This window comes from Brienomyrus brachyistius, chromosome 23 (assembly GCF_023856365.1).
Source record: "Brienomyrus brachyistius isolate T26 chromosome 23, BBRACH_0.4, whole genome shotgun sequence".
Lineage (NCBI taxonomy): Eukaryota > Metazoa > Chordata > Actinopteri > Osteoglossiformes > Mormyridae > Brienomyrus > Brienomyrus brachyistius.
The window spans coordinates 14,276,139-14,303,125 of NC_064555.1; the positions used below are offsets into that span (position 1 = coordinate 14,276,139).

Genomic DNA, 26,987 nt, shown 5'->3' on the forward strand with positions numbered 1-26,987 from the left:
CTGACCAGCCCCGGTGCCCGTTTTTCGGCATCCGGCTCATCGCCCCGTAGCGATCGCCGTTAAATCACGGCTCAGCCTCGGTCAATATATTGACATAATCGCGGTTGGACCGGTCACAACCCCCCCCCCCCCCCCTCCGCCCCGCTATTTTCCATATGAGAGGAGTGCACGTCCTGCGAAGGGAGGGGGAGAGGAATGAGGGATCGGGGGGTAGGGGGGTGACCGTGATACTGCCTCATCCGTGTAACTGGAGACTAGGGGCTCAGCCAGCTCCGTGCACACAGCGTGCGAAACCAAAAAGCCGAGCGCTGAGCCATCGGGGCGAAGGAGCGAGAGAAACCGGGGGATAAAGAAGGACGGGAGGAAACGGAGGCAGTTCAACGCAGGGCAGCGACCGAGAGAGAGGGAGAGAGAGAGAGAAAAGGAAATAAAGAAGCGATGCCCAGTATACAGTTCGCATCGTCGCAGAACGTGACCATGCTCCCAACACAATAAAGCCATCGGGATAGGACTGGGGCTAAATAAATACCCAGAAAGCTGGAAACTCCGTCGACAGCCGTGGTACGGTCAAAATGAAGAAGAGCAATTCGGCCAAACGGGTGAGCTTTTCTAAACGCTTTCTTTGAACGGATTTTAAACTGCTAATGTGCCGTGATCATGCCTTAAATTCACATCCACTGGGGAAAACAGGGGGCAAAACAGTACAATCGAATTAAGCTGCTGAAGCTGAATTAATGCCTCCCTGCGCTATGCTGCTTGACACGGGCTGTGGTTGTAACACATTGTTCTTGTCCGAACCGATGCATTGTGGAGATCCGTGTGTTTCCACGCCGCCTCGGATCAATCACATTTCTTGCATTTCCTCTAGAAATCAGCCACCCTGTAATACTGATCATGTTATTTATTTATTTATTTTTTAATTATTTTGCAATGCCTGGAACTGCGGACTAACTAGCCGCTGTGAGAATTGTGCTGTAATGTTAGACATTCACACTTAGTGAGATGATGATGTAAACGGGGCTGAAGGATGATCTTATGGTCAGGGAATCCCGGTTACATTTTTATTAGCCACGCCCTTAAAATATAGGAAACCGGATTGTATAAATGATGCCAATTAACATATATCGCACTAACTTTAGGCGTCGTGGGATTACGAGGACATGTGACAGTTTGACAAAGGGACTTAGTTCCTGCAAAGTCTGTATGCTTTGAATCTAAATGAGGGGCTGTGGCTATATTTTGTCTGTGCGACGTTAAGTTGTAACTGCTTTTCATCTCCTGGATGCGCAGGGCCCGCAGGATGTCAACCAGGCGTCGTGTCAGCCAGACAAGACGGGCTGGATCCGCAAATTCTGTGGCAAAGGCATTTTCAGGGAGATATGGAAAAACCGCTACGTGGTGCTGAAAGGCGACCAACTCTTCATCTCCGAGAAGGAGGCAAGTTCCCCAATAAAGCCTTTTAGATGTGGCTATGGAGTTGTAACAGATTAGCCAATATACCAGTGTTGCTTTATGACTGTTGTTGAGTTAAACTCCACTATGTAACACACGTCCTGATGTTTAATGTATTTCTAAGTCACTGTACAGTTAAAATTATAAATACAGCTCCTTTTGCTGTAAGTGGATACAATAGGATCCTTTATTAAAAGCTTTAATTTCACTGTTATTACTTTGACTTTATTTGGTAACTTTTTAACCGCCACGAAAAATCACAATTTAGACAATTAAAAGCAATATGAAGACCCGAAAAGTGAAATCTTGTCACATATACGTGGTCTAAGCTTTCGTTATTTAAAATATTTGTTTACAATAATGTTTTAAAATTAACAGCAGCGATAATGCACAGCATTTAACAGCAGCGATGACACCCCCTTCCTAATTAGAATAACAATTGCATAGTATTTGCGCGCGTAACTATAGGTTTAATGTTTTGGCTGCCGGGGGTGGGGGGTGGGGCGTGGACTCCGAGGGGGGGGGGGGGGTGATCGCGCAAAAGGAAATATGATCTGACCAATTAAAAAGAAAAAAAATCTTTTAGCCATCTGCAGCGGGATTTCCAGTAAAAGGCCGGAATAACAGGCCCCCGAGTCCTAGTTTGCTCCGTGAGGCGCCCAGTTGACTAACAGCAATGGAGAGGCGAGCTCCGCCAATGAAAGCGGTGCCCAAAGGTCAATATTTTGTAGCGTGATCATACACACTGTGCACATGGGTGGCCAAAGATCTGAGCGATACACATCAGTTGATTCAGCACTCAGGCGGGCTAGTTCTGCAGTGGAGGTAGCACATTATGTAATGTGTCTGTTTTTGTGCATAAGTTTGTGAGGACTGAAGGTGATAATATCGTGATTAATTTTATTCTACATTATTATTACTACACTATTAACAGGGAAACGTTTTTTTAGTTCTGTTCTTTGCAAATTAAATCTTACATATACATATAACTTCATCTTGTTTTCTCATTTGTGCATCAAGAAGTTGTCAGTGGATAGTGAAAGAGTTGGGAGTTAGAATCCCACTTGGATATGGTAAAAGATGTGCGACCAGGGTAATTGGGGTCAGATTTGCCTAGCGTGCATGAACTTGCCCGGAAATGAGGACAGGGATCACCCCATCCTGACCTGTAGACCACAAATGGTTGGCAACAATGCAATGGAGAAATGGAATCAATATTCACATGTAGTCTGTCATTCTGTGAGGGAGACCTGCCAGTCAGGGGTGTTTGTATGTAAATCTACACCGGTAACTGCTATTTTATTTCAACATCTGAAATAATGAAGAAGCATCTCTTCTCTGTATTTACAAGGCATCGTGCTGTTTCCTGTCTTTATTATAATATTAAGGGGAAATGTCTTTCAGTGCTGTGTGGGGAAATTACAGCGTTCAAATGTCATTAAGCTGCAAACATCCTTTCAGATACACAACCTGTTTAGGATAAGAGGCGCAGAATTTCATTCTATCCTCATCCTCCGCCACATATTTATTTTTCGTTGGGGCTTTCGCTCTCCTTAGAACTCTTCTTTTAATTGCTTCCAGAAATCCAGGCTATATGATGTATTTTTAATGCCAGGATGCAGCAGCGTTTAGGAAGTCCATCTTCCACTTGGGTTTTATTCATTTCCCCATTATTACCAGGCCATCTTTTATGCATTTTGTTTTCAAGTCAGCTCAGCGTGGGCCCATGTATTCCTTGTGCTGCCCGATGTCATGTTTCCCGTCAGCAATGCAACCAATCGGGAGCCGCCTTATTCCGAAGCTCCACCCAGTTTATATGATTAGGAAATGAGGTGCATGAGTGTGTCATGTGATGAATCACATGTGGATTGCAGGATGTGGATAGCCTATCTGGCAGTGCTGGGTCCTGCAGGCCAGCCTGGTAGGTGTCCCTTTCCTTACTCTTTTGCGCAGAAGGCTTCAGCTGACAAGCTGACACTGTAGCCAAGGCAGACCACTTAAAATGAATTTGCAATCTGGTCTGTGTTAAGCCGTGTGTTTTGACCGTTTCTTAAACGTTTGGCTACACCCCTGTCCCCCCCCCCCCCATCTAAGAGGAGGGAAACCCAAGCTGTGCCCCTCACCTGTGACGTGATTGGTTGTTGCGTTCAGGTGTCAGGTGACCGCCTGCAGCGCGATCAAAGGCCCGCGACGGTGTGAGCGCTGCCCTCAGGAAGCCTGCAGGCGGGGGGTGCAAGAGGGAAAAACCCCAGTGGTCAAGAAGAGGGGAGGCCGAAACCTGATGCCGCTGCCCGTGACGCATTGCGGCCCCATGGCCAAGATGGTGGCACTGGCAGAACCAGGCTCTTCACCCTGTGGTCTGGCGTAGCTCCGCCCCTCGTGTGTCTGGGAAGCCCTGGGTTTTACAATGTTCCCGGTGAGAAGAAAACCCCAGTGACGGAAGACCTGGAGGCCAGAATCTGCGGGGGCTTTTGTCCGGGATGAATGGCTGCACGGTCTGTCGACCGTGAACTTTGGGACGAAATACAGGCTCTTGGCGCATGATGTGATGCCCAAGAATGTCAGTGTGCAGTGGGAAGGCCCTGCTGTGCTCAGACAACCTCTCTGCCCCAGTAGCTCTTGGAATATAAGGGAGAGTGTCCTGTGTCGGTCCCTAAGTGTGTTATGCTTCTTGTATGCATGTAAATGAGTGCGTGTCTCTTTACACGTGCAAGTTCTGAAACATGCATGTGAGCTTAATAAGCCACCAGAGATCCACCATGGAGGCAGTGGGATTACTGTGAGCAGTAGGAGGCAGTCCCAGTAACGGGGTGTATGTCTGCAGAGGCCCTCTGCGGTCGCGGTGGGTGTATGCCCGTATGCTCCCACAATGCACGGCGTTCTCTATTTCTTGCCAGAAGATGGGGTCTTTGGCATAACCTGGGCTTCCCAGCAACAAATGGATAACTGTTTACTTTCATGACTAAACTGTCCCTGAGCAGCAGAGTTTGGATGCTGTCTCACTGCACCGACGTAGAGATGTCAGCCTGGATTTTATGTTACAATGCTACGTATCTGAAGGGAGAGTGACAGCATGACAAGGGACACCTGTTGGCATTACATCATCCTCCGGAGGCTTGGTCTGAACAAGGCTACAGGTCATAAGAGAGATGGATGTTGGCATGTCCAGGATAATTGATATTGATATTGTTGTCATTTGGTTGTCAGTAGGAATTCAGCACTGAATTCTGAAAGTTGTATCTTTCCTGGAGTCATGGTTGCACAGGTCTAATGGTTTGTGTCTGGTGACAAATCAAAACTGAGTCTGATTGTATTTACAGCCCTGCTCTTTTTGGAGCGTGTGGGAGTTTTACTTACACAGACTTTACTTACACTGAAAAATAATTCGTTCTGAAAGTGAACCAATCAGATTGTAGAGGAGGTGGGTCCAAGCAACTAGAGGAGGTAGGATCAACCAATCAGATGTCTTAGTCCTGCCTCCTTTAGTTGCTTGGAGCCAACTCCTCTACAATCTGATTGGTTGTCTCTCAGAACTAATCATGTAATGCATGATGAATCACATGATGTCTGCTTCTTCGGTGTTGGACGTTATTTCACGCCTGATTACCTCGGATTGTGCTTCCTTGGCAACCAAAGTCCACACGATTCCTGCTGAAATTCTGGTTGACTGCCAATTAATGATAAAACAGAACAGCCTCCTAAACACAAAACAGAGAGAACTGCTTTTTAAGTCTGGTTCTTTTTTAGGTTGTTTTATAAACCCTGAGCATTTCAGCCAGTGCTGTGAAGTTTCAAGTCCTTCCCTCTTAATGAGCTTCGATTGTTACAATTCCAGTTGTGGCAACAGGTATTTATTAAACAAAATATTTAGCGTCAGTTTCTCAGGTGTGTTCATATTCTCACCTGAGTTGGCTAAGCAAACAATAATAAAGAAGTTCCCAATTCTGGTGTGGTTGCTTGGACCTGAACAGATTTAACATTTGAAAACTTTCCAGCGTCTCTTCTAGGCTGTGGCCATGTAAACATGTGTATGGTCGCAGCGAGCTGACGTACAGCCAAGCAGCCGGGGGACTGAAGCCAAATTAAAGGCCCCGTTTTGAATGTGAGCAGACAGAACATCTGGCTCCTGGTTGGCGTGTCGTTAAGCGGGGGTGACGGCGGCGAGATGGTCCCGGGTCTCCTAGTGTGATGCACTCAAGTGCTGAAGAGCAAAAGCAAAGTTTGCTGTAGCTTCCTTGTGGGAGGGGGGTCCTCCTGCTACACCCCCTAGCCGGTCGTCTCAGACAGCCGGCTACTGTTCAGTTGTCTTTTCTTTATTAACACGAGCACTCAGGACACATAAAGGAATGCAAAGAGCACAGCATTCAGGCACAAAACAAAGGCAAAAATAATAGGCTAGGCGTGTCGGTACCGCAGTCCACATAATGCGGTGCAGCTACATGCGGAAGTGGTGATGTCATGCGTGTTGTACATAAAAGATAGAAGATGCAGTGATATCTGGGTAAAAGCCACGCGGCCCCCAGGGTTGCGGGTTCGAATCTTGCTACATTATGTACTTCTGCTCCTTTTCCAGTGGGGAACCTTAGTGCCCTGATGCAGCCTGGAATTGCTGTTTTAGTGCAGTTCAACCCGAATATTTCCTGCCACGCAACCAAAGCTGGTGAAAATTTTTGTTGACACAGCTTGCTGCTGTTGGAGACACCATGACAATAGACATTTAACAATTAGGGCATAACGCAGATAGAGAATAAAGACAAGATGCAAAATACACAACAGAGAGGCATAAATTGAAGGAATACGATGAATACAGCAGTCTGCGTAAATTCAAGTAGCGCAGTGTTGAATGATGACAGAGGCACAATACAGACAACATACATCCATACATATAGTGCAAAGTGTATGTGACATGCAGTGTGATTATAACGTGCGTACAGTTTGCCGGGCGTCTGTAAACACTGCAAATGTTAACGTTTAAACGGTACAAATGTTGCACTGTAGTTTGATTATAAGCACGGGGAACCGCGGAGGGACAGGAAGAGGAGCTGGGATCGCGTCCACAATGCCGTCTGTCCCTAACCGCCTGCCGTCCTCGCTGGGTCTGAGGAGCTTCTGAACACTGAGCAGCGCTCAGAACTGCGTTCCGTCCCAACAAGCCCTGCTCAGCACTATCAGGGCAGCCTGGCGTTTATAAATACTTCACCTTTTATCCGTTTCATTCGGCAGTCCTTCCCGGTGAATTTGTCCTGATGAACAGGACTAAGCTGATTGCTGCACTGACCACCCCCCCCCCCACCCCTGTACACCCCCACAATACCATAATGCTGAAGCGAGGGCTCGAAATGCAACTTCAGCAACCCAAAGTCTGTCGCAGGCTGCGATTATAGGAACTTGAAAGAGAATTAACCTTTTTTTCCCCAGGAAATGTTTACGTTTGACCTTCCCTTTTCCACTTAGTGCCCCGGTTTTATTAAGAGGGGTGTTTCTGCTTTGTTGATCTGATCACTGCAGTAGAACCCTGGGCTGGAGTGACCCATTTGTGACCACTGAGGCATACTGATACTGATCAGATCAGCTGTGACCCGCTCCCCCACTGCGTCTGCCCAGACTGACACTGAGCTCTGGGCGCCATCAGCGCCTCTCCCAGGCCCGGTGACAGATGTTCCTCTGATCCCGGTCTCTCCGAAGGGCTTGGGGCGGGTTTAGGAAACTGACGCCGTCTGTGCTGACATCATGCTCTCTGTCCTGCCGCCCCGAAGGGGGAAGCCATGGATGCTTTGTGTTGTTAGATAACGAAGTATCGGTGACCGGGTTCGGGAGTTTGCGCGGAGCTGGGCGGCCAGACTGTGGCCCCAATTTTGCGACAGTTATGGAACAGCTGCTTCAGATTTCACGACTTTTCTGCCTTTAAGTGGGGTATCTATCTCAATATATAATGTTGAATGTCTTACTTTTTTTGTCTAAATCTGTTAGCGATTAGCTGTCAGGCAGATCAGCTGTCTGGATTACTGTTAGGTCATAACAGTGGTAATGACTTGATGTAGTTAATGAAGGAATAACACTGAACAGTATGTCCAGGCCACATGTTAACCTCAGCACCTTCTTTGTCTTAATAATAATGTAGTGAAAGAACGTGTTTACAGTGACGTGCACTGAGCCGTTTGAAGTCAAGGCCTTTATGACATCACGATTGCCGGCATTCTGACAGCAGGCCAGCTGTGGGTCACAAATTCCGGTCGCCAGTGAGACCCCGCTCCCCCTCTCCCACTGGCCGCTGAACAGTGGTGATTTTCCACAGCTGCTTCTCAAAACCGGAACAACAGTCCTGTGTTTAGCAGCTGCTGTAATATCTTCTGTCTTTATTTTCATATTTTTTGTAGCTGTCATGAAATGTGGGATATCAGCGCCTTATATGCTTGACCTGGTGGAGGAAGAAGCCTTTTATTGGCTTTGCTTACGTGTGGCTTCCCATAGACTCAGATTCCTCTTTTTGGTGGAACATTTAGAACCGAGTACAGCTGTGCTTGTTAGGTCCCATGTCGCGGTGTCTGGAGTCTGCAGGGGGTAATTACAGGCTCAACTGGATTACCGAGCAGCCGCCTTCCAAATGACGTCAGGTGAGCACTGATGTGACGAAGGGCCCCGTTTAACCGGCCAATGCCTGCAGAGGTCTGCCTGATCGGTCTGCAGAGGTCTGCCTGATCGGTCTGCAGAGGTCTGCCTGATTGGTCTTTCCGCTGTACCCCAGCCCTGTCTATTACAGACAACCTTTTTTTGCCCTAGATACATGGGTATTACAGTGTGTAAAATCCATAGGGGTGTAATTACCAGCATTTCTGGAGTGATGCAGAGTCCCTTCCCCAGATCTATCTCTTGCGCTGGTATGCCTGCCTGGGTTTGGCTTTTATGTTTGGTCATTTTTGACCATAGCAAACAGGGCACTGTGATGACTGTGAGGCTAGTATGGTATCATTCATGTAAAACGCGTTTTTGAATGATAGCGGAGTTTGACGGTGTTACTGGCAAGGGCGTTCTGACAGATCGTTCCGGTCAGAACCTGCCGGAAGTCCCAGCAAGCTGCTCTGGCCCGACCGTCCCCTGGCACATGGGCCAAAGCAGGTTAACCGTAGGATGTCGACCACAGAGACAGTCATATCGGGCCGGTGCCACGCATAGCAGAGCTTTGCCTTTGGACGAAGGGACCTTTGTGTCTGGCAGGCTTGACTATTCGACTATTTTGCCGAGGATGGGATTTGAACTGGCAACCTTCCGATCATACAGAGGCCTAACACACTGAGCCACATACCGCCCCCCTCAGTTGGATTGTGGAAATACGTACACTGTGGTGGCACCAAATCCCCTTTCTGCTAGAGTCTGAACCGACAGGTCAGGGAGAAGCAACCGTCACGCAGACTGACTGAACCTGTCTGTCGGTCCTCCTGGAGCACGTGTGCCGGGTTCAGTCTTAATCCGCACCCCCTGCCATGTATAGGGGCTTGTCTGTGTTTGATTGCCAGCTAGCGGCTCCCGAAAGCTCTCTCTTTGCACATTAAAATATTTATTACAGGTACTTTAAGCACCACTTGAAGCGTGTGTCCAAGCAAGGGCTGAAGCAGCTCCTTGAGGGGCAATCGGGGCGAGATTCACTGCCCCCCTACTCCTCCTCCAGACTCACAACCCCCTGCTCCTCCTCCAGACTCATAGACCCCTTCACCTCCTCCAGGGTCACATTGCACCCGCGTCTCCTCCAGACTCACTACCCCCTGTACCTCGTCCAAACTCACTGTCCCCAACTCCTCCTCCAGACTCACTGCCCCCTGCACCTCTACCAGACTCACTGCTCCCTACTCCTCCTCCAGACTCACTGCCCCCTGCTTCTCCTCCAGACTCACTGCCTCCTGCTTCTCCTTCAGACTCACTACCCCCTGCACCTCCACTAGACTCATTGCCCCCTGCACCTCCACCAGACTCATTGCCCCTTGTGCCTCCTCCAGACTCACTGCCCCCTGCTCCTCCTCCAGACTTACTGCCCCCTGCTCCTCCTCCAGACTCACTGCCTCCTGCTTCTCCTTCAGACTCACTGCCCCCTGCTTCTCCTCCAGACTCACTGCCTCCTGCTTCTCCTTCAGACTCACTACCCCCTGCACCTCCACTAGACTCATTGCCCCCTGCGCCTCCACCAGACTCATTGCCCCTTGTGCCTCCTCCAGACTCACTGCCCCCTGCTCCTCCTCCAGACTTACTGCCCCCTGCTCCTCCTCCAGACTCACTGCCTCCTGCTTCTCCTTCAGACTCACTGCCCCCTGCTTCTCCTCCAGACTCACTGCCTCCTGCTTCTCCTTCAGACTCACTGCCCCCTGCTTCTCCTCCAGACTCACTGCCCCCTGCACCTCCACTAGACTCATTGCCCCCTGCGCCTCCACCAGACTCATTGCCCCTTGTGCCTCCTCCAGACTCACTGCCCCCTGCTCCTCCTCCAGACTTACTGCCCCCTGCTTCTCCTCCAGACTCACTGCCTCCTGCTTCTCCTTCAGACTCACTGCCCCCTGCTTCTCCTCCAGACTCACTGCCTCCTGCTTCTCCTCCAGACTCACTGCACCCTGCTCCTCCTCCAGACTCACTGCCCCCTGCTTCTCCTCCAGACTCACTGCCTCCTGCTTCTCCTTCAGACTCACTGCCCCCTGCTTCTCCTCCAGACTCACTACCCCCTGCACCTCCACTAGACTCACTGCCCCCTGCACCTCCTCCAGACTCACTGCCCCCTGCTTCTCCTCCAGACTCACTGCCCCTTGCTTCTCCTCCAGACTCACTGCCTCCTGCTTCTCCTTCAGACTCACTGCCCCCTGCTTCTCCTCCAGACTCACTGCCCCCTGCTCCTCCTCCAGACTCACTGCCCCCTGCTTCTCCTCCAGACTCACTACCCCCCTGCACCTCCACTATACTCACTGCCCCCTGCTTCTCCTCCAGACTCACTGCCTCCTGCTTCTCCTTCAGACTCACTGCCCCCTGCTTCTCCTCCAGACTCACTGCCCCCTGCACCTCCACCAGACTCACTGCCCCTTGTGCCTCCTCCAGAATCACTGCCCCCTACTTCTCCACCAGACTCACTGTCCCTTGTGCCTCCTCCAGACTCATTCCCCCCTGCTCCTCCAGTCTTCTGCCTCAAAACACAAAGATGTCAACAGGAGACACCTCTGCCGCTCTGAACAGCTGGCGCTTACAGGATATTTTTGTTGTGCCCCCCCCCCCCCCCCCCCCATTGTCTAGCCGTCCTAAGATGTGCTGTGAATGGCGGCATTTCCATTTTTTGAGTGGTAAGCCATGGGTGCTGTGGTCCATCCCCAAGCCCCCCCAGGCCTGAGAGCACCTTCAGCCTGGCCGATTTGACATCGCATTTGATGATCTCAGTTAGGTGTCGTGTCCCTTTACACTGACTGACACAGAGCGGTCTTATACGCCACTGTTTACATGGCATTTCTTCGGAATGATGGGCTAAAGGAATTATTCTTAATGCAAAATTCCACAATCTCAAACCGACCGGTTATTCTTCTGTGTTTCGGCAGAGATTTGCTTAGTTTGACCTGGAGACGTGACTTCTAAGCAAGGAACATTTTACAGTTTATAGATTTTCGTATTTCATGCCTCTATAGCTGGCTATATGATTTATGAATTTCATATTCAGTGTTCAGAGTTGAGGAAGCTGTTTATTTAGGCTACTTTTAATTTAACCTGTCAATTTGAAATCTAAATCTAAGGGGCACCTGTTTGTTTTTATTTTCCAGTTCTAGTTTTTGCTCAATGGAAGCTATTGCACTAGTAATCATTTGCACTAACCAGGCTTGTTTCCTGTGACCATGTTTCATTGGTCCCTCCCATCCTCCATACCATCAAAACATGGTTCTTTTTCCCAGCTGTAATGGAAAACCACGCTCAGCTGTATTCGACCCAGCTCGGCTCCATTCTGGTGGAAACACGGTGTCTGGTGTGCCCCGCACCTTGCCGAGGCTCCGCCCTTCTGTCAAGGCCCCGCCCCCTCACCATCTCACTCTATAGAGATGGGCTGGATTCTGCTGCCCAGCTTGGAGTTGTGGGTGGTGCTGGTGGTGCTGGGGGGAGTGACTGATGCCGGTTTAAGCGCAGCCCTCAGAGCAGTGATGCCTTCCGGCGAGCCGCGATACTGAGAAGGCTCTCTGTCCCTCTGGCTCCTCGCCGCGCTCTGTGTATAAATAGAGCTGGACGCGGTCCCGGTACCCGCCGCCTCCGTGCCGTTTCTGAGCATCTCGCGTGATTGGCTCCCAGTACCGTGGGGCCGTTTGCTTTTTCTGCTCGCCTCTGACATCTTCCCTGCCCATTTGTGGCTTCCTCTTGCTCCACATCCACCCCCCTGAAAAATGCAATGCCAGGAGCTGGTCTGTATGCAGTGACGGCAGCGACAGGTGGCATCTGCAGATCTGCGGTGTGCCTGAACATGCCCCGGGGTGCATCCTACCCTCACACCTCAGAGTGCCACTAGGGGTGCATCCCTACCCCGCTGGGTGTCTTCCGATTACCCCCGGGTTTAGGGGGGGGGTGTATACTCCCTGAGTCACTGGTTAAGATGGTGCTCAGCTGTGGGGGCTCCTACTGAGGATGGGAGGGATGTCCTGGGCTGGGAGGGATGATGCAAATCGTGACGGAGGCTGCTGGATCTGCTGTTCTCAATGGAGGGTGTGTGTATTTCAGAATGAATAAATCACCAAAGCTGATTTAAACAAATGAATGCATAAAAGTTCCCTGTAGCCATTACAGTATTCAATACTGAGTTTTACAAAGTATTCAGCACTCCTAAGTACTCAGTATTCATTAGCCCAATAATGTATTCACAACTGAGTACTGAGCATATTCAAGACTGAGCGAGCATATACCAGGGACTGCACACTCAGTACAGTCAGAGATTTCAGAGCTGAGCTTTGTGTCGGGAAGCCACCCCTTACGCTTCAGGCCTCAGAGCCAGAGCTCAGCTGTCAGACTGCCAGCGGAGAAGGTTGGCATGTGAGGGAGGCTCTCCTTGTGTGGCCGGCTGTGCCCGCGTGGGGTGTGCAGGCTTCGCTGTGGCACACGCACACATGCAGGCACAAACGCCATGTCGGATAATGCCAACCTTTCTGGAAGAGAACGGCAAATCCCCCTCCATCAGCGCCGAGCATGGCACAGGGGAGCTCGCCTGTGTTTATGAAAAGCAGAGGCTTCTAGGGCCTGATTACAGGGTGATTCAGTGCTGTGCTGACCAGACTGTGGTCACGCATTTGATTGGATATCCCCACGCGACCTCTGCTCCATCTTAAAAGGGTAACTCTTTCATCCTCACACTGGCCACTTGCACGACATCATCGTCTATCACCGCACACCCCCCCCCCCCCCCCCCCCCACTCCGCCGGTGAATTCCGACTGGGGTCTCTGTGTCCGGCTGCTCCCTGGACAGCCCATTTTCAGTGGTTTTGAACGCAGGGATGACACGTGTCCTGTTCTCTCTTTCTGCCAAAGGCTGGAATCAATGCAGTTAAAGTAATTACATTTTCACAATAATTAATTGCACATTAATTAAATATGAGCTTTGTTTTCACAGAGAAATTGAACAAAAACAGATGTGAGCCATGTTGTTCAAAAAAATGATTTCAGTACTTAATCGATGGATAAAAAAATGTTTAAATAACAGCCATTATCAGCTGGACTTCCACAAGCAGTTATAATGCCTTATGTCAGATGGTCCTTCTGACTCAGAGACCTCCTGGCCTTCTGAGTGAGCATAGCAACAGTAACCCAGTGGATACACAGCATCTGCCAGGTCCTTAGCAACAGCTGGGTGAAATGTATCCATAGTGCTGTGCGTGGTTTCGCACTTTTCTTTATACATTTTAATCAATGCCCTGAGACTGATATGGAGAGGAACAGGTAAGGAGAGAAGGTCAGGAATTAACTAGATATAGGCAGGCAGAAACAGGCTGTACCTGAAGGAGACCAGCGATCGGCGTCCGCAGTAATGGAAAATATCGGTGACTTCGTTTTGCATCCGTCTGGTTTGCTGCATTTAATAAAAGTGCCGAGGCATGCAAATACCACGGAGAGTTATTTCTGTGTATGGCAATAATCCTGCACATCGGCGTTTGCTGACCCACACGGTGGGCGTCCCCTCTCGCGACGTGCGATGGATACGTAAGCAAGAGAGCCCTGGATCTGAAATCTCCGAGCGGAACGGGCCCGGGGACGCGGTATGACGTGTTGTTCCCAAGGAAACTCACAAAAAAAGAGAGAACGAACAACAAAGAGGCGACAGGGAGCGTCCCTGCTCCGCAGCCAGTGGGGGTGCTGAGGTGACACTGAGCAAAGACAGCATGTTCCTGCGGCGGGCAGGTGATGCACCCCTCCTTCGCAGCATGCCTCCGGATCTCTTATCCAGGGACGACACACGGAGCGTGGGGAACGGCGAAACGTACATTCTGCCGCAGTAGGACTCGCGACGTCAGCCCCGGATAGAAAAAATAGCAGCGGGGCCGATGTCATTAAATCCAGGCGGCGGGTTCTGATGCAGAGCCGCGGGGGTAACGGGTCGTGACTATCAGCCGTGTCCCCGGCTCTGCCCACAGCCTCCCCAGGTAGGTCCCCCCCCCCACCAGTCATACAGCGCTTGCAAGGTCGAGGTTTAATGGCACAGTTCCCAAGAGGAAGCTCTCTGTCCTGACGTGGCCTGACCTCAGAAAAGGGGTCAACGTCTGCTGTCTCTCGGTTATGAACTGTCAATTCTGTCTCGGTTGGTGTCACAACACCAGGATCTCCTGCTCTTGGTCCAAAGCCTGGTGGGGGTAATATGGAGGCATGTGGCCGATCCGCTAACGAGGCTCTAACCCATTAGGGTGTGACCACACGCTGCCTGTCTCACCCCTTCCCCGTTTACTTAAATTCTCACGGAAGTGTTAGACCGAATGCGATGCCTCAGCCGGCTCCTAGCTTTCCCAGGCATGCCATTTTATCCTGCATAATCGAATTTGAATTATATTTATTCTGAATTATACTCTTGACTGTATAAACTGGTTACTTGTTCTTTTCTATATATTACTGCACATTATCTTTTGAGTTATATGTTATTGTATATAATGTGTTATTTGTAGAGCACCATGCAAGCTTTGCTGCATTTAATGGCCATCCACCTACCATGTATATCGATCTGTAATCTCTCATGCCAGTGCTGTTTATTCATGTGTTAACGCAGATGAAGTCTTACGTCGCCCGGCGAACCAGCCACATCATCGAAGTGTAGCTCATCTATCTTGCACTTCTCACAGGTGAAGGATGAGAAGAAAATTCAGGAGGTGATCGACCTGACAGACTACGAGCGCTCGGAGGAGCTGCGCAAGACCAAGAGCCGGAGCAAGAAGAACCACAGCAAGTTCACCTTGCTACGTTCCAGGCAGCCTGGGAACACAGTGAGTCCGGCAGCCTGTATACCAGCACTGCAAACTGGATTGGGTGCCAGGAAATACCCTGGCTTCATCACGGCCTCTAGCTCAGGCCTGCTATTACAGTATTGTCATGTCTACACTGGATCGATGGGGGTAGACAGGGACTGCAGGTGCCTAAGAGAGGGTAGGTTAAGTCACTGAACATCTGGAGTCTGGAGAAGCGAGGGGAGGGACATGACTCCGCAGTGCAGCAAAGTGGCTTCAGTGTTCGGTAAACTGTCCTGATCCTACTCAGCTGTCCTCCTGTCCCTGATAATTAAATCTCATTGTGCTAATCGCCTTTCACTCAACTCTGCACAAAAACAGCCCTCTCCAGACACAGGCCGATTTCCAAAGACAATCGCCGGTTGAAACAGGCACAATTAAATTCGATTGGCTGATACGAAGTCTGGTCGGAAGGGTGCGGCCTGGCGCTACACAGAAGCTTGCGTCTGGTCACCGGGCTGTAACCCTGTCTCAGCCCCCTGCCTACCGACAAACACACACCCAGTCGAGTTCCTGGGTTTTTAACCCAGAGTGTGGAACTTGCTATCAGAGTTACTCTAGTCAATGTAGTCCTGGGTTGGCAGGTTGGGGCCAGCTGATTGGCCCCCAGAATGGCCCCCCTCCCCTATCACTCACATATCACTAACATTTCATTGGCTAATGATAAGATTGGCCCTTCTGTATGATTTATTGCCCCTATTATACCGTGTGTGGAGGGGGCGCTGCTCAGGAAGGAAAGTTCCCCCATCTGGCTTTTCAGGGTTCATTAGAATCGTTTTGTATAAAGTTTCTTTTGCTTTCTACTGCCCTCACTCTGCTATCATGTTGCTTATTTGCTTCAGTTCCTAAGTATCTCCTTTAAAAGTTTGCATGTACAGCTTGTGCCGTGTATTCTGCCCACTCAGTGGTGAATCGGAAGCCCTCATTAGACTTTCCCTGCTCATCCCCACGTCACACGGTTCCGTTCACCCCCACAACTCTCAAATGTATTTGTTTAGCAAATGCTTTTATCCAAATCGACGCACAATTGAACGCAAAGTCAGACAATCCCTGGAACACTTGTGGGGTTATGAATCTGGCTCATGGGCCCAACTGAGATTTGAACCAACAACCCTCTGATCACAGCACTATAACCTGCTGAGTCACACACAGCCCACATTTAATACAGGGCTTAATAAATGAATAGATATATAAAAAAACAGAGGCAGGAAAGAATTTCCCTCCTACTAGAACAAGTAGCGTGTCATGTTAGCAGAAACTGGCGTCTTCAGCTCATACTTGAGTTCTGACCTGTTCACCCATGTGGTTCATTTGACTGGAATGAGGATTTTTTTTTTGATAGCAGAGAACCAGAGCTTCCTGGTCATAAAGGGCCCCGTTGTTGTGTCTGTTATTTTGAGGAGTTGATTAGCTCCTGTCTGCCGGTAACAGAGCTGGGGGGGCGGGCGGCTCCCCGCTGAGGCTCCATCCTCACCCTAAGCGAGGCCTCACTCAAATTCTTTTAATGAAAAACAGGTTACCTCGACGACAGTGGTGGAGTTACAGGAGATGCTGCACTGAACCCCTTTCTTTTGGCAAATGCCACATTTTGGGCTTATGGGTTTAAAACCTGAGGGGCAGTGGTTCAGATCCCGCTGATGGTTCAGGCCCGAGGAGGATCCCGCTGCCTTGCCCATGAGTGCAGCATTAAATCAGCATTGAAGAGCAAATTCCCAAGACTAACTCAGTACATGGGATACGTTTCTGAGTACATTTCTGTGGAATTTACTGAGTTCTGGTTTCCGATACAGTAACATATGATGAGGAGGCCTGACTTTTGATCACTGGCAGCCTCATCTCAAGCACAACAAAGAATGCAGAGAATGTGCTTTGGAAATTTGATCTTCAGATATGTGAGATTTATTACCTGTAAGTCTGAGGATGCGGTTGTCTGCTGATTGAAATCCTACATTGTGGTCCCGTTAAAGTTATGCATTTTAATTATTTAATCAGAATGGGCTGCATTAACAGAAGGACTTCAAATCAAAGTCATATTTGTACGAGTTTGTCACTAAGTTGAGTAGTCATGGAAAACAAAATGACATTTTTCAGATGAGACTCTGGTGCACGTTGTTTCGTGTCATCGCCGTTTGCCTTAGTCACTCTCGTATATCCTTCCAGAGTCTTCCCAAGTCACTGAGCAGACGGATTTATCTATTGTCATAGATCAGAATGATGTGCAGGTCTTGTTCATGCCGTTTGCCTGGGTTATGTGCTTGGATTCGCTCAGTAGCGTCTCCGATCGCGTGATTTAGTTTCCGTCTCAAATTCCACCCAGACGTGTTGATTGGTTCAATCTTCCCTCACGATGGGAGTGAGGATGATAAACACCCTCGGCAGACAGTCACACGGTGCGAGTATCCTGCTAACGAGCTCCGCGTAATTAGCCGGAGCCGTCCACTGGTGGGGAGCAAGGCTCGCGACCACGTGGGCGACCTGCAGTCCTCGCCAGGCCACACGGGGTGGGGTGTGGGCGGGGGGGGGGGGGGTAGACCCATCGTCGATACGAGCCTCCCAGCTTTCCGTGTCACCCTACGGGGTGAGAGGATGAGACAGGGCTGTGTTGTGCTCTGGACTGACTGTTGAGTTTGTGAGTGACTATTGAGAAACGACTTTTCTCAAAAAGGCTCCTGTGACCCAGGAGATTTCAGCCGCTCTGTCTTCAGTACTTCTAAGGACCAAAAGCCCCCTTTTTTGTTTTTAATATATTTTGTTTAAATGCCTGCAAAATAGTCCATTAGAACTTCAGTCACTGTAGCGCATGCAGGAGCCAGAACCTTAATTGTAAGTCATAAAGGCCACCCCACCGGCTCTGTGTGTGCGCTGGCTCTTACAACAACCTCATCCTGCTTGAATTTATTTCCATTCAGCAGTTTGACACATAATAATAAACAATACATCCATCTTTCATAACTGCTTATGCCATAGAGCGTTGTGGTGAGCCTGGAGATGGAGGGAAGACAGGGCAGGGTCCACCCTGGATGGAATGACTTTCTCATGAAAGAGTACATTTAATACTAGAAGGTGCAAAAGTTGGGTATCTTGGGTTACATAATTGCCTTACTAGTACAGGTAATTGACTAGTTGATTCTGACTAAGTGACACGGACAAGTATGAACTGTGTTTGACATGCCGTATTGCAGTGACCAGCGTTTTTCTGGAAGGACAACGGAGAACATGCAGTCATCTGTACAGTTAATTAGGTCTAAATTGGTTCAATTGGTTCAATTAAAGAAATAATTAGTTCGGAGCGTAGAGGCGGGCCTGGAGGAGATCGCCGCTTGAGTGGGGTTCCTGTGAGCCAGTTCTCCGCTGAAGGATGCTGGTGTCAGGAGCTGCTGGATCGCTCGCCTTTCTGACCGCGCATTCAGCTTCCTGTCTCTCTCTGCCCCAGGTGCCAAATCTCGTGTTCCTGGCTGTTAGCCCCGAAGAGAAGGAGTCCTGGATCAATGCTTTGAACGGCGCCATCACGAGAGCTAAAAACCGCATCCTGGATGAGGTATGACCTCGTTCAGACACACCCTCTTCATTCTCCATGCTTAATATCTCAGCATCAAGATGAAATGTTCACAAACAATTATCCACTCCTGTTAATATTGTATACAAATTAAGGCAGAAATCATTATTGATTCAATCAGGAATATTGAAGTTTAAATCTGTATTTTATGTGTAGGAAAAGTGTATATTGCATACAAAAATGACAAGATTATATACTAGTCTTTTATGTATCCTGTCTTGTTCTCCATGAAAAACACAGTTGTAGGATCAGAGCACACAGGGTGAGCCAGCTTGAATCACCCCAGAAGAAGTTGGGTTTAAGATCCTTGCTCAAGGTCCCAACAGTGACATGATTATTCTGCCAGCTATAGGATTTGAACCCACAACCTTCTGGATGTGAGCTACACACCACCCCCACGCCCTGCTTCCTGTCCTCTCTGAGGTCCACAAAAATGGCAGCGGCCTCCGTGAAGCAGTAAGAACATCACTTAGCTGTAGAAAGTGGTGCCTCTCGTGAGATCTGACCCAGGCGGTTTTTCATTTAAACATCAACACAATTCATTGCTTCCACGAAAAAGGAAGCGGATGCTTTCTTCTGTGTATGGCCCCGAGGCAGGAGCGCGTCCTTGATGACTAATCCCTTTTGAGTCCTCGCTCACGTCCTGCCGCAACGCACACCTGCTTCCTTACTGAAATCGCATGACTTGACTCATTTATCTAGTTTGGCTCCCGGGATGGAAGGACAACGGACAAATGTAATCGTGACGACTACGGCTGATTTCCTGCCCTGCTTTGTAGCTTCGTAGAGGGGGGCGATGTGAGACAGCTGCTTGACTTGAATCGCCCCAATGCATGAAATAATGTGATCTACTGAACAACTGAGTCAATTAATAAAATCATGTTTCCCAAACAACACAGAATTCCGATTCGGTGCCTTAAGTTGAGTGGGTGGCGTGTAGCTCAACAGGTTCTGGGATCTGCGTCCACGGCCAGCAGAGCGATAAGAGCAAGGACCCTTAAACCCTACTGTTTCAGGGCTGTTGGCCGACCTGCCTTGGATCTGCTAAATAAATGTGAATATTACTAGCAGCTAAAATGTGGGACTTCTTCCGCTGTGTCTGTCGGTGTAGGATGCTGGCCTTCCATTACGTCAGTGCTTCTAACCCGGTCCTCGGGGATCGCATTTTTGCCCCCCCCCAGCTCTCTGCTAAACATTCTAGAGTCCTGTATGGGCCTGAAATTGTGCTAGGTAGCACTAGCAAGTCTAAAACCCAAACCCGAAACGAACCTGAAATTGTGGAAATATTAGTTATACATGAATATGGAGACATTTGCAAGCTTTTGCAAGGGGGAGGTGTTGGGGTAGAAACCCGAAACCCATCAGGTTTGGGTTGGGTTGCAAACCTCTAAGACCGTCCATATTTTTGCTCCCTCTCAGCTCCCAAAAGTTGGGCTGTCTGGGGAGTCCCGGAGGATCGGATTGGGAAACACTGCTTTAGACAGACAGGAAGGCAGTGTGAAACCCGGCCCGCTGTATGTGCGCCCGTGAATCACAGCCGTATGATGTGAAAACAGGCTGCAGGGCAGCGGGAAGGGAGGAGGGGCAGTGGAGCCCCATCAGGAGGTTCTGTGAACGTGGAGAATAAATGTCACGGCACTTAACGGGTCAATAGGGGCCTGGAGCCCATCCTGGTATAAGCTAGGGGTACATGCCGGATGGGATGCCAGTCCTTTGCTACGCACATACTATGGGCCATTCAGAGATGCTGTCGTGCCCACCTACGTGTCTCTGGACTGTGGAAGGAAAACTGAGCACCTGGATGACCCCTCTCTAACACGAGAACATGCAAAATGCACACGGAGCAACTTGGCTGCATGATATGCGGTTTGCAATCAGTGTTAGAATTTCCCCTGTTTGGGTGGGGGGGAGGCGGGGAGGCATCTCAGGAAGGAAAGTTCCCCCATCTGGCTTTTCAGGGTTCATTAGAATCATTTTGTATAAAGTTTCTTTTGCTTTCTGCTGCCCTCACTCTGCTATCATGTTGCTCATTTGCTTCAGTTCCTAAGTATCTCCTTTAAAAGTTTGCATGTACAGCTTGGGCTGTCTATCCTGCCCACTCGGTGCTCAGGGGAGGATTTGAGTCCTCAGCCATTGAGTTGTTGCACCGTAGAACTTCCAGAACAAGAAGCGCAAGATTTCCACCAATCCTGTGGGCAGCATCGAGAGGACAGCGGTCACATGACCCAGGAACACTGATGGCCCATAGTGCCACAGGCACTCTTTAGGGACATTTATACGTAGTTGATGGTGTGTGCGGCCGTGAAGGGATTTTAGGTGAGAGTTCCACAGGAGACATCATGGGGAGATCAGGGGATGATCACCGGCTCACGACCGGCAAGACAGCGGCTGACCTCCACTGTCGCTGTCTCTCCCCAGGTCACCGTAGAGGAAGAGAGCCTCCTCGCCCACCCGACACGCGACCGCGCCAAGATCCCCCACACGCGGCGCCTGCCTACGCGGGGACACCTCATGGCCGTGGTAGGTGTGGCCGCTGGTGCCATGTGACGCCTTTGATAAGACATAATCAATCAATCCCTCATATTTTCAGAGGCCATTCAGCTCCCTGCAGCGTTCCCTTTACTCTTGTGTGATGTGCTGCAAATCCATGTTATTATCACACGAAGTGTGTGCTGGCTTTTGGAACCTCTCCTAAAGTCACCCCAGAACTTGCAGCGACCGATGTTCTTTGACCTGACCACTGCCCCCACGTCGTTTGGCTAATCAATACCTCATTCAGTTATTTAATTGATTAAGTTAATTATCTAATCGAGCTGGCGGTGAAATTCGACAAATGCAAATTGATTGGCTGAGGTGCCCCTGAGGAGAGGTTTGGGAACTGAAGCGGGGTTCATCTAGCCATCCGACTAGATATCAGGAACCTTTTGGAGAAAAAGAAATTCTCATGATTTTTCCATTGCGTTACTCTTCATTTGCATATATTCTAATGCTAAATTACATTTTTTTGTTGTTGCAAATATACACTTACTACCCAGATTTATAGTTTAAAACATTTTCTATGACTGCCTAATACTTTTGCACATTACTGTAGGATCACAAAACTCACTTAGAATGGATCATGCAGTAAATGACGATGACCTGGTGATGCCAGTGTGTTAAAAGGGAAGAGATGTACTCTGGTTACCTAAACATGGAGCCGATCAGCATGTTATGACTGTACTTCTCCATGGATAACTGTGGAGTTTTGGTTGGTGGGGGTTCCGCAATGTCGCGCTCCTTAGAACTTCCTGTTCTCTCCGCAGGCATCCACCTCGACGTCGGATGGCATGCTGACGCTGGACCTCGTCCAGGAGGAGGATGCGACCTCACCGGCAACTGAGGGGCAGGACAGCTGTGAGGGAAGCTTCCGGGTCGATCTGGACAAGTCCATGGCCCTGCTCACCAAGCGGTCCAACAGCGATGGCTGCCCTGCAACGCCAGTGGCCTCCGAGGCCAGGGGAAAGTCGGACAGCCTTCCCCGGCAAGAGGGGGCAGCACACACCCCCGAGAAAGTCCGCCGCGCCTCATTGGACGAGATCCTCATCTGCCAGGCTGGGGCACGGCCTGCCTCCCCCACCACCTCCACCTCAGAGCTACAGGACCTCATAGCCCAGAAGCTGGAGAGGACTCGGGAGATGCTGGCGGAGGTGCGGGTCGCGGGGCCCGAGGGCACGGACTCAGACTCGGGGGCCGACCGAGCGGAGGTGGAACGCCTCCTTCAGGAGGCCGCCTCAGCCTGGGGCCAGGCCCGGCGTGTCCTGGAGGAGGTCAGGGGACTGCAGGAACTGTACCGGCAGCTGGAGCAGAGCCCCGCCACTCCCCTGAGCCCCTCGCACACTCCAGGGCCCAAGAGCCCCCTGCTGGCCGACTACAGGAAGAGCATGATGTAATTTGTGAACAAGAAACCGAATAAGATGCGACATTCTGAGTGCAGCGGAGAGGAAGACAAAGAGGAGCGTGACAGGCGGGGGGGGGGGGGGGGGGGTGACAGTAGTCTGCACGGGTCTTTTTTACTTTTCACCGTGACAGAATTTGTACGTAGCTTCTGGGTGGGCACCTCTGACCATAGGTCACTCGGCTGTTCCGTCGAGCCCCCCATGATTTAGGGAAAGATGGAGCATCAAGCCGAGCCGCTGCTTCTCATGCTGGGGGTCTTTATGTCCTCGGCATCGGCACGATTTCCTCCGCATCGCTGCATCCCGCAGTGCCACTTGTTTTTTATTCCAGGGATCCCCTCCCACCATCAAACCCCCCCCCAATAACCCAGCAGGGTGATGAGCACTATTTGTCTGCATCCCCCCCGGCGGTGAATACAAGTACCCAGACAGAAGGAAGCCTTTGGCCTAGTCGCTCATTAAAACTGCCACGGCAACCTGCCGTCTGGCCGGAATGCCGATGTTTTCCTTTCTCCGTTGCATCACAGACAGGATTGGGCTGTGTGACCCCCCCCCCCCCTTTACCTTGTTCCCAGTGCCTGTAGGTTTTCGTTTGGAAGAGTTGGGCAAGGAGATGGGGGGGGGGGGGCAGAGTACTATCTGGATGATTGAACATGTTCAGTGCTGCTCCTGCCTTGTCTAGCCTTTGTCACAAGATTTTTACAGCCGGGCAGGAGCCGCCGCGACAGGCTACATGTGGTGCCGAACGCGCGGGTCTGTGGAGCGGCCAGGCACCTTTCCCGCGTTCCAGTCACGCTTGTTTTTCCCCGCATTCACGACGATTCAGACAAAGCGAGAAACTACGCACAACGTCGCCACCGTTCACAGAATCTTGCCTGTTAAAAGCTCATTTGCATCCCTGAGAGTTTATTTGAATGTGTGACAGATGAAAGCAAGCTTGCCTCTGAATCGCTGAAGTGAGAGATAATTAAGGACATTAAAAATAATACCAGGAAATTATTTAGTAAATACTGGACGTGATTTTAAAATCAGCAGGACCAATAAAACCTTTGACGAATCTAGAACTGGTAACTTTGATTTGATATTACTAATGAAGAATTACAAAGAGCTAAAGGCCTTTTCCTCTTCGGTATCAATGAGTTAATATATGGTTTATTGCTGGACTCCACTATCCAGCATCGTGATTGGCTACATTAAATGCTCTGTGGTTGTTGCAGGCCATGTTTGAAGTTGAATGTGATTGGCTTAATGTAATACCCTGATGCATTGTAGGTAGACATATAGGTATGTACCAGTGAATCAGGTCTGAATGTCATTTTTACTTGCTCTGTACTGGGATTTGGTTAAATACAGACCTCGCTCTCTCAGCACAAAATGCCATGTTAGCATCTCCTCCTCTGTGATTTTTGTTTTACGATCCACGACTCTCATAAGCACCAACGCATAGCTGTGTGCAGATCTCAAAGTTTGGAAAGACCTTGTGCCCCTTTGTGAGAGTCTGCTTTGCCTTAGAGAGGGGGAGTATCAGATGACTGGGATGTTCTTCCTTTGAAGTAGCACCAAACAGCATTGGATGTCATCCATAAGGTGCGGTGATGTCATCCATAAGGTGCGGTGATGTCATCCATAAGGTGCCCAATCTGGTCGTCTATAACTAACGCTGGTAAACTACACTGGGAATGTGCACAAAGCAGCTAATCTGCGAAGCTCCCGTCTGCATAAATTCATCTGAGGGGGAGGCACTCGTCATCTGTAATTGTTTCTGTGAGCTGTGAGTAACCAGCCATTATAAGATCATCATTTACTACCATAAGGAGGATTTTCAAAGGATTTATTAATAGATCTGGACGGTTTAAAGTGGCCGGTCGGAAGGCTGATCCTGTATCTGCAAGCCAAGCTTAGATAAGGCAACCTGTGTAGTTTACATGTATTTTATACAGCCAGGTTCTTTAGGGGAGTGTTTGAGGTTGTAGTTAGATTGTGTTTCTGAAGGGTGTGACAGTTCCGTCCCTTCTGGGACCTTGGCAGGTGGCCCTTTGACCACTATCCCTGTTCTTTAATGCTGCGGTCCGTTGCTACACTACCGTATATAAATAAAAGTTTCTTTTATTGAACATCATCGTCACGCCGGTCAGAAAGCGCGGGGGGGGGGGGGGGCTGTGATTCTTTCGGCAGGTCCAAACCGAAAACATTACAGCTGCTATTTTTGCCGGTTTATATTCCTCTTGGTTTCTGCGCTGCCTCAATGCACATGAGGGTGAACGTGCCCGATTCTCATTCGTTTGGGTTCTGTTGCCGTGTCAGTGAGATTCATGTTGTGTGCGGCAGTAAAAAAAAAAACAGCTTCTGCAAGCTGGCTAGAACCATTGTTTGTCCTCTGGATCCACTGGCACCGCAAACACTTCATCCAAACGTAATTCACACTTATAGACAGACTGGGACAGTCTTCTTCACAGACTTCGGTCAAGCCGGTTGTTTACCGGAGAGGATGGGATTGTGAGAATTAGATCCAGACTCAGATTAGAAGTTAGATCAGACCCCGGGAACTTGTCACCTCGATCTGGCCCAGTTTGCAGTAAACTGATGTTCCCCAGTGATAATGGTGTACTGATACAGACCACATTGACAATGGACCTCCAAAGTTTCATTTTTTACACAAGCCTGGAGTCGGTGCCGATGTGTTTCTCAACGAGAAGATGAATCGACTGGCTGACGGTCCGAAACGAGGCAACAGCCTGATTGGTTTCCGACAAATCCTGGAAAATTCAAGGGAGGTGGTCAAACAGCTTGAACCTGTGAATCTGACTGAAAATGATGTTCCGTGGAAAACAATCGAAAAACGACACGATAAATTTATATAAAAAAAAAAAAAATGTGATAATGGTAAGTGAAGGACAATGATACACTACATCAATACTACATCCTACATCAGAGGCTTACATGAATTAATATTTTGGCATTAATCATACTATTGTTATGGTTAATGTATTGAAATATTTTGTATGATAACAAAAAAACTTTGCCAATGTAATCATGGATTTTTCAGCAGGATATTTTGGTCGCAAATTGTCTCATTTTACTTTTTTTTAGTGAAATGTCTTCCATTCATGTTTTATGTCTTCAGTTTTGCTGCTTTAGGTTTCATCCACGGTGTGGGGGGTGTTTATGAAAGCTTTGTAACCGGTCTGGCCGTACACAGGCTCCCTAATGGCATAGAAAATGTAGAGGAGTGTTACTCATTTTTTTGATATATATATGGTACAAACGTCCATTAAATTGGGCACAAGGATTGTAAAATTGGACTGGTTTGTTCGACAGTGACTGGGAACTGAGAGTGCTGCTCCAGAGCACATGCTCCTGTCTTTCAGGGTCTAACGTGAATAAACGTGCTGTAAAACAAACATGACTTTTCCTGACATCTCTTCATTGTGACATTTTTTTTTCCCGCCAGGAAAGCAGAATAGGCATGTTTGTGTCAATTTATCTTAATCTGATTGTCTATTCTGCTACTCAGACCTCAGCAATGTCGCCCTCACTACAGGAATACCGTGCCAGATTTAATAAACCACCGGAAGACTCCCCCCAGGTGGCTAGAAGGTTTAACTCATTTGTCTTGAGGAGCTTTAGCCCCCCCGCTCCCCCCCCCAGTGTTTACCTCCACCTCTGCAGGCCGTTGAGCAGTTCGAGCGTAATCGCCGCTCCCTGTCTCCGAACAAAAGAGGCACAGCAAACACTGCATGAACTTACCAGCCGCTTTATTTACTGACGAAATTGAGTCTGAGCATCTCGACACGATGGCATGAAGCTCGGCGCTCAGGTCTGGCTCTGATCTCGACTGCCATCTTTCATTTCCGCCTTGCCCAACACCATCGCTCGAAATGTCAAGGTGATTTTTATTTTTTTTTTTAATGCTGACTGCCCAGAAATGCAATATGGTCCGTCATCACAGAGATGGGCTCCACCTCTCGTACATCCCTAATGATTGTAGACAGCGAACTGGCTTGAGAACAACAGGAACAGGAAGCTGTGGCTCATCAGGTGACATCTGATTGGATGACTGATGAACGGAGGATGCTGATTGCCCGGCCCATGTGGATCCGCTAACTGTTATCAGTGTGGAGTCATCGCACAGTCAAAACAAGAACAGAAGCCATTAATCCTCCCTGTAATGAACTGTAATATGTACTCAATGTTACAGCTGATTTTTAGCATAAATCATAAAATACGTTTCTAGTATCAGATCTCAAACACTAAAAATCTGTCTAATGGCGACTGCTAATGTAATACATACCGATCCTCTTTATTATTCTCTTTATCATAAATAAATCCCTGTTGACAGTAGACTCCCCATTAAATCCACCAACCTCCCCCCCCCCATGATACAATGACTGCCAGTTGCTGTGATATATTTATTTTTTGGTTTTCTCCTGGGGGAGCCTTTTGGTGCGATTGCCATGGTGATTCCAACCGGTTTCTCAGGCTGTGACTGGGGGATGGGGGGTGGGGGGGGGCAGGCCTGCACGTGGGAAAATGTCACAGCTGTTTGGCTTTTTTTGGGTCTACAGC

General features: G+C 49.2%; 1 protein-coding gene across 1 annotated transcript; it reads left to right on the forward strand.

The window, feature by feature from the left end:
- Positions 1-25,822, forward strand: LOC125719392 (pleckstrin homology domain-containing family O member 1-like). Its single transcript, XM_048994106.1, has 6 exons — positions 1-599; positions 1,291-1,437; positions 14,769-14,909; positions 18,364-18,468; positions 20,905-21,006; positions 21,789-25,822. The coding sequence occupies exons 1-6, from the start codon at positions 573-575 to the stop codon at positions 22,413-22,415; spliced, it is 1,149 nt and encodes a 382-aa protein (XP_048850063.1). The 5' UTR covers positions 1-572; the 3' UTR covers positions 22,416-25,822.
- Positions 25,823-26,987: the final 1,165 nt, after the last annotated feature.